We start from the raw sequence: 13,397 nt of genomic DNA on the forward strand, positions 1-13,397 counted from the left end.
GAGGCTGCAATTTACACCAGGGGAAGAGAGGTAAAGTGCTGCTGAGTGCTGCCATATTTCTCTCAACGTCTGTCCCACAGCTGTAACTATGAGACGTCCTTTACTAACATTCCATTCAGGAGGATCATTTTCACTGAGCCACAGCAACCGATCAGCATACGGCGTATGAAGCATTAATAAGGCGAAGTGACTGGTGGGTCAGAGATTGTGGCATAGGCTGGTACCAATATATCTCCATTCACCGTGTAAACTCTCTCTGGTGACTTTCCCCAGTAGATGGGAGATGTATCATACCTTCTAAGGAGGGCAAATGAAGTTGCCCATAGCAACGAATCAGCTTCTACTGTAGCTATCATTTATCAAGTACATTCTATAAAATGATAGATAGAAGCTGATTGGTTGCTATGTGGAACTTCTCCACCTGACCACTTTAAAAGGTTTGATACGTCTCCCCCTTATTAACATAGCTGTCTGCTCCTCTCTCTCCATGTTCAGCAACACAGCAGCCGGCTCTCTCTGCCCTTACCCATGATCATTTACCTGCGTCTCCTTTTGTGTGTATATAGATAGATATATATATATATATAATGCGAAAAGTCATTGGATAATGGTATGTAAAGTACTCTGTCGTCTTGGAAATGCCCAGACCTGCATCAGTTGTAATCTGACATCTCATGAGTCAGTTTGAACAGTTTCTGGGAATACTTCATGGAAGGCATTACCACCCACCGTGGACAATGCAGTGGCCGATCACCGGTACTTAATGATCGTGACCAGCAGCGTTTGACCAGTATTGTCCGTGGAAACAGACAAGCAGGAGGTACCAGACGCATATCCAGCAGGTGAGTGCAGCGTTCTTTAGCTTCCATGGGATATGAGAGCAGAAGACCCACCAGAGTGCCCCTGTTAATAATGTGACACCAGACTCAACGCCTCACCTGGGCTTGTGACATCGCTAATTGGACTCTGGAGTGGCAACATGTGGCTTGGTCCGATGAGTCACGATTCCAGTTGTTGCGAACTGATGGTAGGGTTCCAGGGTGGCAAACACCATGAACTATAGTTGTCAATAAGGCACCGTGCAGGCTGATGGTGGTTCCATAATGGTGTGTGGGTGTCTTCGCATGGCATGGGTTGGGGCCGCTTGAACACGTCATTGACTAGTAACCTCTGTGTTGCATTGTTTGATGACCATTTGCAGCCCTTCATGTACCCCCAAAACTATGGAATATTCCAGCAGTATAATGACCCTGGTCATAGGTCCCAATTTGTCCAGAATTGGTTGGAGCAGCATTCTGGAGGGTATGGCCACCACGTTCGCCCAACATAAACCCAATCAAGTATTTGTGACGTGGTGGAGAGATCCATTTTCCTCAGTGGCGTCACTAGGGGGGTGCGGGCTGCATCCGGATGTCACCCGCTGAGGGCCTCCAAGATCCTGCACCTACAAATATCAGGGAGCTGTGGGAAGCTATACAGATGGAATGGGTCATCATCTCCCCAGAGGTCTTCCGTCCACTTGCGGAATCGATGCTGAGTTGCTGCACTTCGCCGGACTAGAGGGGGTCCTACACGATATTAGAAATCAATGCCATGACTTGGCACTTGGGTGTATGTATGCATATATATATAATCTATTATATTTGCTTACTATATATGGCCTGTGTACAGGTGCCATTAGGTAGATTAGATAAATCTCATTTTCGCGCTAATCCTACAGCAGATTACAATTGAATAATACAAATCGCACCGACAGCCATCAACATATTTGTCTAACAATAAATCTTTTACCTCTGTCATTTATAATGAAAAGACAGCACACGAGATAAAGAGGGCGGGAAACCTGTACAGTATAAGTATAGGGTGCGGTCACATGACGCAGATAATTGGGCACCCTGTGTGTGTTATAGGAGGACAGGATGTCTCTATGCTGCTGGGACTCCTGTGGGCAGAGGAAGAAGTCGTCGTCTCAACAAACTAAAATAATTTAGCAGCGTATATATCGGAGTGTGCTTATTGGATATATCCTATGTCTGACTGACAGTATGAGATGTCTGTACCCTTCACATTTCCTAGTCATTAGGTAACATACAATATGTGAGACTTATTTCACTTGTAGCTATCTCCATGAAACTCCATCCTTCATGATGTTAAAGTTTATTAAATCTTGTACAGCAAATATCCACCTTATGATGTTAGCGTTTACGTATACTCATAGACTGCTCCTGATTGGCTGTTATTTAGCCGGTATAAGTTGAGATTAACTAATTTCGCATCGGGTGATCCTTGCTGGCGCTATGTTTCACACATCAGTGTTTTATTACTTCCTCTCCGATAGGAATACGCCCGGACAAGGAAAGAAGATTCCAGGCCAGTGTTTATTAAGGTCAAGATATAATATAATAAATGAATAGAGCCTCAATCATAATGATATCAATACAGTGTTGTTTCAAAGCCTGCTATTGTATGTATGGTTTGGCCTTTAGCAAATTTGGAGATTTACAAAACGCCCTTAAAATGGGCAAAAAACTTGAACATTAGTAAATTTACCCCCAGACATAAATACAGTTACTAGATCTAAAGTGATCTGTCCGAGGGCCTCTACGGAGGTACAGCCTCATCTCAGAAGTGCTGGCTCCACTGACTGCCTGGTGCCACCCGACTACGGCCCACGCAGGGAGGCTGCGTCACTGAGGAGCTGACACCACATGATTGCTCATCGTCATGCCAACTCCTACAGCCCTTAACGCCAGGACATTGTAACCACAGCAACGCATTACGCCATTATAAAATGGTTTCCTTCATAACTTTGCCCCTGTATGTATGTAACTTGTACCCCACATAGAATGATCAGCTTTACAACATAAACCGCTTCTGTTCACACTCATGAGGTAAACAAAAATGGCCAGATATTTGGTCACCTTTAAGAACTAGAGAGGCCTCCAACAAGGGCGTTTGGTTTTTTTTTCAGCTGAGAATGTGTAAAAGTAGGAATGTCAGCTTATGGTAAGTGGGGAGAGGGGGGTGCAGCCACGGTCACCTTGGTAGCAGTTAATATGGCGCTCGCTTGGCGTTAATTGATTCTCCATCGTCTTCACGGGGGACATTTGGAATAGAGGGGCCTCTGGCCGATCCACAATTGCAACAGGAGGGACATCCAGTGTAGATACCAGAGAAAGTAGATTGTGAGGAGATTGGTATAGCCGACTTTCCGTCTCTTTTCACGTACAGCTGGAACAGGTACCGCTGGCGACCGGATGCCTCATTTACCTCAGGACTTATAGTAGCAGGTGAGGCGTTCTGCTATGGGAGAGTGAATGCCTGGAGATATCCAGACAACTGTATTCAGGTCTGTTACAATCTGTTATCTTTGAGCCAACTTTTCGCCATTATTTTTTCTTTCACGCTGACATAAAGGTCTAGGCCTTGTGGGGGTCTTATGTTTGGGTGGCACCATGTGGTGGCTTTTGTTCTTTCTCCATCCACACAGCATGTTGAAGATGTCTACTAGTGTAAACAGGTCAATGTATGAACAGTCAGTTCGCCTGACCGTTCCGCCCGCTGCAGCTATCGATATCGACAGCTGCAGCTTGGCAATACCCTATCCCCACAGCGCTGTCCCTACTGTGGCGGCTGCTGGCTCCAGGGCTGCACGCGGCATCTTGGGATACTTGCGAGATCCCGCGCATGCTCTGTGGAGCCGCCCGGGAGTGAGACCCAGCACATCACTCCCCTGCTTCGGCCGATGAGATATTCGTACAACTCATTGTTAGTGCTTCCAGGAAGCGTTATAACGGCATGATACGTGCTGCTATAATACATCTCCCCTAGTGTTCCTTAACATGAAGGTGCGCATTTGTTAGTTATTGTCTGTAACACTTGGTTATCTCACATTAAAATACCTGCTGATATGTTATCACAAATAACTCTTTCATTTAGTAAATGTATTTATCTTATTACTGAGAATGAGGGTAATGTGCAGCCCTGCTGAAGGTCAGAGGGCCACCATGCGGGACCCTGGGGTGTATCAGGTTACCCGTCACTGGTGTAAACGCTATTTTGGAGGTCATATTACACTGGCTGATTATCACCTCAGTATTAATGTATTTGTGATGTACGATAATCATGACGCAGTATGTTACCATCGTACTGTCTTAGTCTAAGCATTTGTAGCTATCACTGACATTAGTACTTTTCCTTGTTGCCTGTGGCCTTTCAGAGAGAACGTTCTTTATTTTATGGAACAAAACACTGCTGAGCCTGACCTCCCGGTTCCGGCGGCGGGGGAGTCGGACAAAAGATTTCCCGTGACAGCTGAATCTATTGAAGCTGAAATGAACGAGCAGCCTTTTGTATTCTCGTGATTCCCCGTTATGCGGCACGTAGCTTATAACGGACCCAGGTACGCAGCTCGTACAGTGACTTACACATGAAATGAAGGAGAGGGATCATACTCCTGACAGTGGGTTACAGAGAAATATCAATATAAAATGCTCAGAACTTTTGGTACAAGATCCACAGACTGTAAACCGTGGACTTTCCTCCTCTCTTATCCCCACACACACTATCTAATGCCGGCCACACATCGACGTGCAGCCAGCAGCAAACACAATTGCATGATGTAGGGGGCGACGGCTCAGGATGTAGTCAGGAAGGCGGCGGTCGAAATACCAACCGCCAGCTTCCCGACAGTGAAAGCCTGCCATGGGACTAATGATAGGCATCTAAATATCGACGCCCATCATTAGCCCCATGCCGAAAACCCGACGCACGGCATACCGAACGTAGGTAACCTGGGCATCGGGAGCTGTTAGCCGCAGGCGGGCGATTAGGTTTAGGGACTCCCGGGGGAATATAGGGTTAGGCACACCGCCTGGAGGGTTAGGCTAGGGGAAGGTGGGGTTAGCTTCATGCACCCATGGGGGGAGGTTAGGGTTAGGCACCCCAAAGGGAGGGTAAGGGGGGGCAGAGGGGTAGATATTGGGATAATACTTACCCTGTTGGGATATCCATTTGTCGGCCTTCCGGCGTCAGTATTTCATCCGCCGGGCTTAGGTCCGGCGGTATAACATACAGATTCCGATGGAGCGATGGTGGCAGGGGCTACAGGGGACAGTGATGGTGTCGCCTGCAGGGGCCACAGGGGACAGCGATGGTGCCGCTGCAGGGGCTACAGGGGACAGCGATGGTGCCACTGCAGGGGCCACAGGGGACAGCGATGGTGCCGCCTGCAGGGGCCACAGGGGACAGCGATGGTGCCACCCCCAGCTCCCTGTGCAACGGCACCGTTCACACACCCTTACTTACGGCCCTGGGCCACAGAGGATGAATCATTATTTCTGGCGGATATATAGCAGTGAGTGTGACCAGAATTACTGTCTAAGATTACCTGCATAGTTACCGCTAATATTACAATCTGTATAATGCCTTTTGTGCTACATTCAAGACACCCACATAAATCAGATCAGCTACCAAATGGCAAAGGGAAAAATATATTTTTGACAGAATATAAATAGTACAAAAAAAGGAGCGTTATGGTAAAACTTACCTTTGTTAACTCTTTCTTCGAAGTCCATAGAGGCCACAGCGGAGACAATGGGGGTGTAGGTGGTACTTGAAGGACCGGACACCAACAGCAAAGCTAATTTCTATCCCAGGATGCTCTGGTCCTTCCCCCTATACCCCGCCGACAGCCTGAGGGCAACTCCGTTTTGTTAACAAGCCAAAGGCAGGAGCGGGACAGGAGATAAGGAAGACAGGTACACTGAAGAATCACACTCTCACACACTAGAGAAGGAAACCAGTGACCAAGAGAAGAAACCCATAGAAGCCAGGTGCGTCAGGGTGGGTGCCCTGTGGACCCTATAGACTTCGAAGAAAGAGAGTTAACAAGGGTAAGTTTTACCATAACTCTCCTTTTCTTCTTCAGGGTCCATAGGGCTCCACAGCGGAGACAATGGGGATGTCCCAAAGCAGTTATTCAAGGGCGGGGACACTCCTGAGCTGAGAGGAAAACCCTGCGCCCGAAGGAAGCATCTGAGAGGCAAATGTATCAAAGGCATAAAACCTAAGAAAGGTGTGGACAGAAGACCATGTAGCAGCGTGGCATAGCTGTTCAGCTGAGGTGCCACGTCGGGCTGCCCACGAGGTCCCCACAGAGAGTGTAGAATGAGCAGTTACTGTGAGATAGTCATGCAAATCCATTTCGTCAGAGTCTGTTTATTAGCTGGCCATCCCTTCTTATGGAATCCACATAAGATGAAGAGGGAGTCCGATTTCCTGATGGAACTAGTACGGTCCATGTAGATCTTCAGAGCACGGACCACATCCAAAGAAGGCTCACCTGCCGAGAGGTCTGGTGATTGAAAGGCCGGAAACCACAATATCCTCATTACAGTGGAAATGAGAAACCACCTTGGGAGGGAAGCCCGGGCGCGTTCTAAGAACAGCCCTGTCATGATGAAAGATTAAAAAGGGGGAGCAACATGAAAGCGCCCCTAAATCTGATACCCTACGGGCAGACGCCATAGCCAGAATAAACAGTCTTCGTAGTGAGCCACTTGACATCCACTAATTCCAAAGGTTTGAATGGAGGTTCCTGAAGTGCGTGGAGAACCACTGACAAATTCCATTGAGCCACAGGAGGGACAAAGGGAGGTTTTATATGTATAACACCCTGTAGGAAGGTGTGAACATCCGGTAGAGGAGCAATTCTGCGCTGGAGTCAGATAGACAGAGCAGAGACGTGCACTTTCAGAGATGCTAGGCGGAGCCCAAGATCCAATACAGCCTGAAGAAAGGCAAGTATTCTAGAAACCTTAAAAACTTGAGGGTCATAGTTTCTAGGGGCACACCACTGGAAATATTTATGCCATACCCGGCAATAAATCCTAGCAGAGGTCAGTTTACGTGCTCTGAGCATGGTCTGGACCACAGAGCTAGAAAACCCCTTCGCCCTTAGGAGGGATGTCTCAAGAGCCAAGCCGTTAAAGACAGACGGGCCAGGTCCGGATGTAGACAGGGACCCTGAGACAGTGGTGTCACAATGGGGGTGCGGGCCACACCCGGGTGTCACCCGCCGAGGGGTGACACCAAGGTGCAGACTCCCCCTCAGTGACAGGAGACAGGTGCTGCATTGTAAAATAAGTGCAGCACTCAGCTCCTGACACAGTGAGGGAGCCGGCCGGCACTTTATAATCCGCACCTCTCGCAACCCCCCTGCCTCCCAGTGATAATCAGCACGAGCACAGTGGCGGGAGTGGGAGCACGGGGGTTCGGCCGCGAGGCCACACCCCTTCCTGTGTGACCACGCCCCCTTCCCGTGTGACCACGCCCCCTTTCGGCAGTGCACGGCTTTGCCGCGGGCACAGCATCCCTCCCCGCACTGGGTGACACCGCGGGGAGGGACGCCACTGTCCTGAGACACTAGGTCTGGGCGAAGAGGAAGTTGAAGAGGAACATCTATGGAGAGACTTTGAAGATCGGAGTACCAATGGCGTCTGGGCCAATCCTACCAACAGGACTATGCCCCCTTCTTGCTTGAACTTCCAAAGAACCCGAGGAATTAGGGAGACTGGAGCGAAAAGTACACCAAATGGAAGGTCCACCTCACAGATAATGCATCCACGAAGGCCACGTTGGGATCCCCTGCCCTTAGTCCATGCACTGGAAGTTTGTGGTTGTGTCTTGAGGCCATGAGGTCCACATCCGGTAGACCCCTTTTGTCCACCAGGAGCTGAAAGACTTCTGGATGTAGAGACCACTCACTTGCATGCACATCTTGACGGCTGAGGAAATCCACTTCCCAATTGAGAATTCCTGGGATGAACCTTTCGGAGATGGCTAGGAGATGGCGTTCGGCCCATGTGAGAATGCGGGACACTTCTGCCATTGCTGTCCGACTTTGAGTGCCTCCTTGGTGATTGAGGTGGGCCACTGCAATGGTGCTGTCGAACTGTACTTGTACTGGCCTGCCCTGAACAATATCCTGAGCCAGCGTTGGAGCACTGTAGATGGCTCGGAGTTCCAGGACGTTGATTGGCAAGACCGCCTCGGCTGGCGTCCAGCGGCCTTAGAAGGAGTGCTGGCTGGTCACTGCGCCCCACCCTCGGAGGCTTGCGTCCATGGTGAGGAGTGTCCAGTCCGGGATCCAAAAGGGGCGTCCCTTGTCTAAGTGGGATGCCTGTCCCAGGCTAGGGCAGGCGAACCTCCGGGGAGAGGCCCATCGTCTGGGATCTCAGGAGATGGGGAAGCCCGTTCTACCTGGAGAGGATCAGGTATTGTGGGGTCTGGAGTGAAATTGAGCGGAGGGTTTCCATACGAAACCTGGGCACCCTGATAAACTTGTTCAGCGACTTGAGGTTGAGGATAGGCCGATGAGACCCCTTGGGCTTCTGAACTAAGAAAAGGGTAGAATAATAGCCCTTCCCTCGCTGTGAGGAGGAAACCGGAATTATTACTCCTGAGAGCAGTAAGGATTGAATGGCCTTTTGGAGCAGCAGGGCCTTGCTTGGGTCCGATGGCGGTCCTGTGCAGACTGGGCGAATTGAAGAAATCGGCCTCCCATCCTGGGAGCCACCAGGCAGAGGCCCACCTAGTCAGACTGAAGGCTTGTCATCAGATTTGGTAGGTGGATGTCTAGTATCCCAGGTCTGTTTGGTTCTAGGCTTGGAGGCCTTAGTTGAAGCCTGATGCCTTGGAAAAGACTGACCTTTAGCTTTTCCTTGAGGACGAAAGGATGACATCTGAGGCTTCGCATTATATGCAGAGGGTAGGAACGTCGTCTTGGAAGCTGCCATGGTAGTCACAATTTTGTCCAATTTTGGGTCAAACAGGATGTCCCCAGAATAAGGCAAAGACTCCAAAGCCTTTTTAGAGTCTGAATCTGCCTTCCATGAGAAGAGTCAAACAATTCAGCGGGCTACTACAGAAGTGGCAGATGCCTTGGAGACTAGGAGAGCCGGCGGGCTACTACAAAATTGGCAGATGCCTTGGAGGCTAGGAGAGCCGGCGGGCTACTACAGAAGTGGCAGATGCCTTGGAGGCTAGGAGAGCCGTATCCATAGCTGCTTCACCCAAATAGGAGGCTGCATCTCTAATGTGAGACATGTAGGACAGATGTTCCGTCGAGGCATCAGAGGGAAATGTCTCTACTAGGGCCTCTGCCCAACTCTCAATGGTTTTTGCCACCCAGGCCATAGCCCTAGCAGGAAGAGTAATAGCTCCTGTAAGAGAGTATATACATTTTAGACAAGCTTCTATCTTAGTCTCCATCAAGGAGGTTGGAGTATGGATAGGTAAGGTAGCATTCTTGACCAGACGTGTCACATGGGAATCTATGCTGGGGGAAATTCCCATTTAGTGTAATTAGTAGTGGGAAGAGGGTAAAAGGAACAAACGTTTAGGCAGCTGAAATCTTTTACTGGGTATATTCCATGCCTCACTCATATGATCAGATAGCTGATCAGAGTGTGGAAACTCTGGTAAAACTACCTTTGTCGTTTAAAGATGGCTGTTTTGCCTTAGGAGCAGGTTCTGTCTCTTCTATTTGAAGAATAGATTTTACAGCTCACACAAGTGCAGATATATTTAATTTAGAAGGGGGCTCCTCATCTCCCGAGGAGGAATTAGAGTGAGAGGTCTGCATCTTCTGCCTCCCCAGATGATAAATCACAATCTGATAGCAGGGTGGACTGGGGAGATAACACAGCACGCTTAGTAGGTTACTAGGTAAGGTCTCTCTTTTTGCAGTATTTGTTGAAAGGCTGTAGAGGTATCCGCCAGACTCTGCACTGAGGTAGAAAGTAAGTCTACCCATGGGGGAGGCAAAGGATTTGCAGGGAGTACCTGCTGTGGCCATCCCATAGGGGGAGCTACCACAGGGACCGTTAGATGGTCCGCAATTTTTGCCAGCACCTGTGAAAAAGTAACCCAGGGTTGGGCCTTGAGGAGAGGACACCGGGGCTGATGGGCCCGGGGCAGTATAACAAGATGCACAAAGACCATCCTGCATGAGGTCCTCTGAAGCTAAGCCTGCTGAGCAGGACACAAGACACCAGAGGGGGAGCAGCAGGCTGCTTGTCATTCTTGCCTCTGCCAGACATAGCTGCAAGAATAATGTAACACACAATCTGGCACAGTGCAGTGAGCAACCCAGATGTAAGTGTAATATTGAACAGTGCAGTGCGTAACAGCGATATATAGTATGTGATAGCACTCACAAATATAGGGAGATGTGAGGTACAATGAACCTCATATACCTTAGTATGCCAGGGTTATAGTAGAATAAAGGGAAAGGTATAAGCTGACAGTAATACAAAAAAAAAAAAGAAAACAGACAGCAGCATTAGCATAAGTCACATACAATGCAGAATATACAATATAACTGCAATGGGCACTAAAATCAACTACACAGACCACAGTGGCTGGTAGGAAATAGTGCTGTATAAACCTGGCCCTTGGAAGAGGTATACAGGGAGACTGGACCCAGCGTTCCTGGAGACCTGAATGCAGAAAATGGCTGCCGTGAGTCTCAGAGGGGCCGGATAGTGAGGGAGGAGCAGCTCGGGAAGCAGCAAGACCGCAGCAGAATGACGCCCTGAGCTGGGGGAGGGGCCGCAGGGAGAGCGCCTTCTCCCCTATGCTGATATTAACCACCAGGTCCCCTGGCTTTAATTGTGCCCTGCGCCAGTGCTTGTAATGCCCTGGTGGTCTAGTGGAGTCTCGGACGAACCGGTGTCCACATCAGCGCCTCCGGCAAGACTGTGCATAGACGCGGGTCCCAGTCAGCAGGGATCCGCCTTACCTGTCCCCTTGAGTCCCGGCTGCAGCTGGGGTCCGGGGAGCCTCGCTAGCTAGCTAGGTCCCCCTAAGAGCCAGGCCGGGAGTACCTAGCCGATGGCTGGTGTCTCGGCGCCGCGGAGGGGTGATGGATCAGCAGTGCAGACATCCCAAGGACTGTCTCGTGCTGATACTCATGTAGTAAAATGAATGAAAATAAAACTAAATCATAAAAATAAGCTTAGTTGGCTTAATAGCAGCCCCTCTGTTAAAACGGTGATCCAGCTCCTGCCGGACACCAACGAAACTGAGTTGCCCTCAGGCTGTGGGCGGGGTATAGGGGGGAACGACAGGAGCATCCTGGGATAGACAAAAGCTTTGCTGTTGGTGTCTGGTCCTCCAAGTCCCACCTACACCCCAATGTCTCCCTGTGGAGCCCTATGGACCCTGAAGAAGAAATTTTATTTTTTTCAATGACTTTCATCGTCCTTCCCAGTTACATGGGGGGAGATGTATCAAGCAGCGTAAAGACTGGACAAGTGGAGACGTACATTCTATAAAATGATAGGCAGAAGCTGATTGGTTGCTAGGGATGACTTATCCACTTCTCTACTGCTTGATACATCTCCCTCATGAACACTAACAAGTTCTCGGTCCTACAAGGACGCTTACGCTGGCTCGTGACGGGGGCTTCATCTGTTCCAGGGCGCTGTTGAGCTGGGCCACCTGTACTCTGTACTCATCCAGCTGAATCTCCATCTTCTCCCGGCGCAGACGTTCATACTCCACCTGCTCCTCCAAGTCCTTCATCTTCCTGGGTACAAAACAAAACGTTCTGAAAAATTACATCATTTAAAAGGAGATTGAACACAAAAATTAGCAGATGAAACCCAGGATACGGTAATGAGATAAATATAATCCACCAATCAAATCTTTGCTTGTGCCATGACCATGATAGAATAAGACTGTTTGCAGTATCACAGGTTTATTTCCTTTTATGGCAGATTAGAGTCCACTTCAGTTCTAGGCTGGGCGATGCCATTACTGACTCACAGACCCACATTGCTCCGCACAACGCCAGTAACTATCGGCACGGACAGCGGCTGTATCCTGCCCCTGTCTGCACGGAAGCACATGGCAGGCTGCAGCACGGGCTATAAATGATCATACTGTCTCTGTATATACCAATCCTGCTCTATTGTCCAAGCCAGACAGTATCTAGAGGGTGAGAAGTCAAACTAATTTAAATTACACTCTTTTGCGCTGCTTCTGCACTGATTCTGCGTTGCACGCTTTTGCATACGGTTGTGGCAGCCTGATTACTACCTTATGCCGTTTGGGACTGTCGAAGCTGGATTATTGGCTGAGACAAGATCAGTATAAAATTGAATCGCAGCGACACCATCTTGCGACTGGCCGCAAGACGCCATTTTGCGAATGGCCGCCTAAGCGCCATTTTAGATAAACTCACACTTTAGTACCTGTGGCGATAATACTATTAGCATCATGCGATTGCATCTGTGACCATCGCCATAAGTTACGACGATTCACCAAAAGCCCATTTCATGACTTTACGTAGTTTGGGTGCTCTGGATAAAGTGTATATTATTATAATTCCCCTAAAGGATATATTGCATTAGCTAAACAGAGCAAATGGCCACGTGACAACTAGCCTGTGTAGACAAGCTTCCTGAATATAACGTCTGCTCTCACTCCAGGTGGCCCTGCTCGAATACACACCTTACATTAGCAGGCTTCCTGCAATACAATACATTCAAAGCCAAGAGTGTTATCTTAGGTTTGGGTCTTGTAGCTGGGCTAATTTGCATTCACATAAGAGTCTGGGAGAACAAAGGACTTTACTTTTGAGCCTGGGAAGGGTGGGGGCTGCTGAGAGAAGGGGGCGTGTGGAACTATAAGGCTCAGCATTCCACACTGCTAGGTGTTCACTTAGTTTAAGTGAGATTTAAGTGCACCATTTCTCATACATACAGACATTAATACACACAATTGCGCTGGTAACTAATCGCATATTAGCGAATGCATAAGATCCTATATGAAAACGCTGTTGATTAGCTTTAAGCACGCATCTGTTCCAAGTTAACTAGCGTCTTTACATCAAACCCTGCATACTCACACATTACATATTCACATACAAGGTTCCATAAGCTTTAAGGTATAAGATTTAAGTTTGTGCATTTAGTATAAATGCTGTGAAATAAAGATTATTTGGTAACTAAGGTTTTATATATGATAAGTAAGCAGTGTTTGGTTTTGTACTGATGCGTACTCTCAACAGAATTCCGGTATTATCGGTGTGGAGATCGCATCATGCATTCTGAACTTATGGACCGCAGAGACTTCAAGCAACAAAATGTATATTATATGAACAACTGTTAGGATGTTGCATGAGGCAGGAAACCAGAGACCCCCAGTTGTTGGAGGCTGGGTTGTGTCTATTTGAATCAGCCTGTTAAATGCTCTGTAACAGATGCATCCCCCTTGGGAACCAATGGCATCAGCAACAAACTTCTCTATTGTGTTGTTTATTTCTGGGGGGTATAAATATGTGTGCTCAAACACTGGGTCTTAGTCTTCGTGCTGAATGCTGATTGACG

The 13,397-nt window shown here is 48.5% G+C and overlaps 1 protein-coding gene across 2 annotated transcripts in view; it reads right to left on the reverse strand.

Moving 5' to 3' along the window:
- Positions 1-13,397, reverse strand: part of ANKRD42 (ankyrin repeat domain 42) — a 39,347-nt gene that overhangs the window by 3,835 nt on the left and 22,115 nt on the right. Inside the window, exon 11 of one of the 2 annotated variants that reach the window (XM_088479806.1) lies at positions 11,452-11,593. In XM_088479806.1, coding sequence (XP_088335932.1) covers positions 11,452-11,593 — 142 coding nt within the window. Of the gene's footprint in view, positions 1-11,451; positions 11,594-13,397 lie in introns of those variants that run through there. The other variant, XM_088479807.1, reaches the window with a different exon arrangement.

This window comes from Taudactylus pleione, unplaced genomic scaffold (genome assembly GCF_031769625.1).
Source record: "Taudactylus pleione unplaced genomic scaffold, aTauple2 ptg000245l, whole genome shotgun sequence".
Classification (NCBI taxonomy): Eukaryota; Metazoa; Chordata; class Amphibia; order Anura; family Myobatrachidae; genus Taudactylus; species Taudactylus pleione.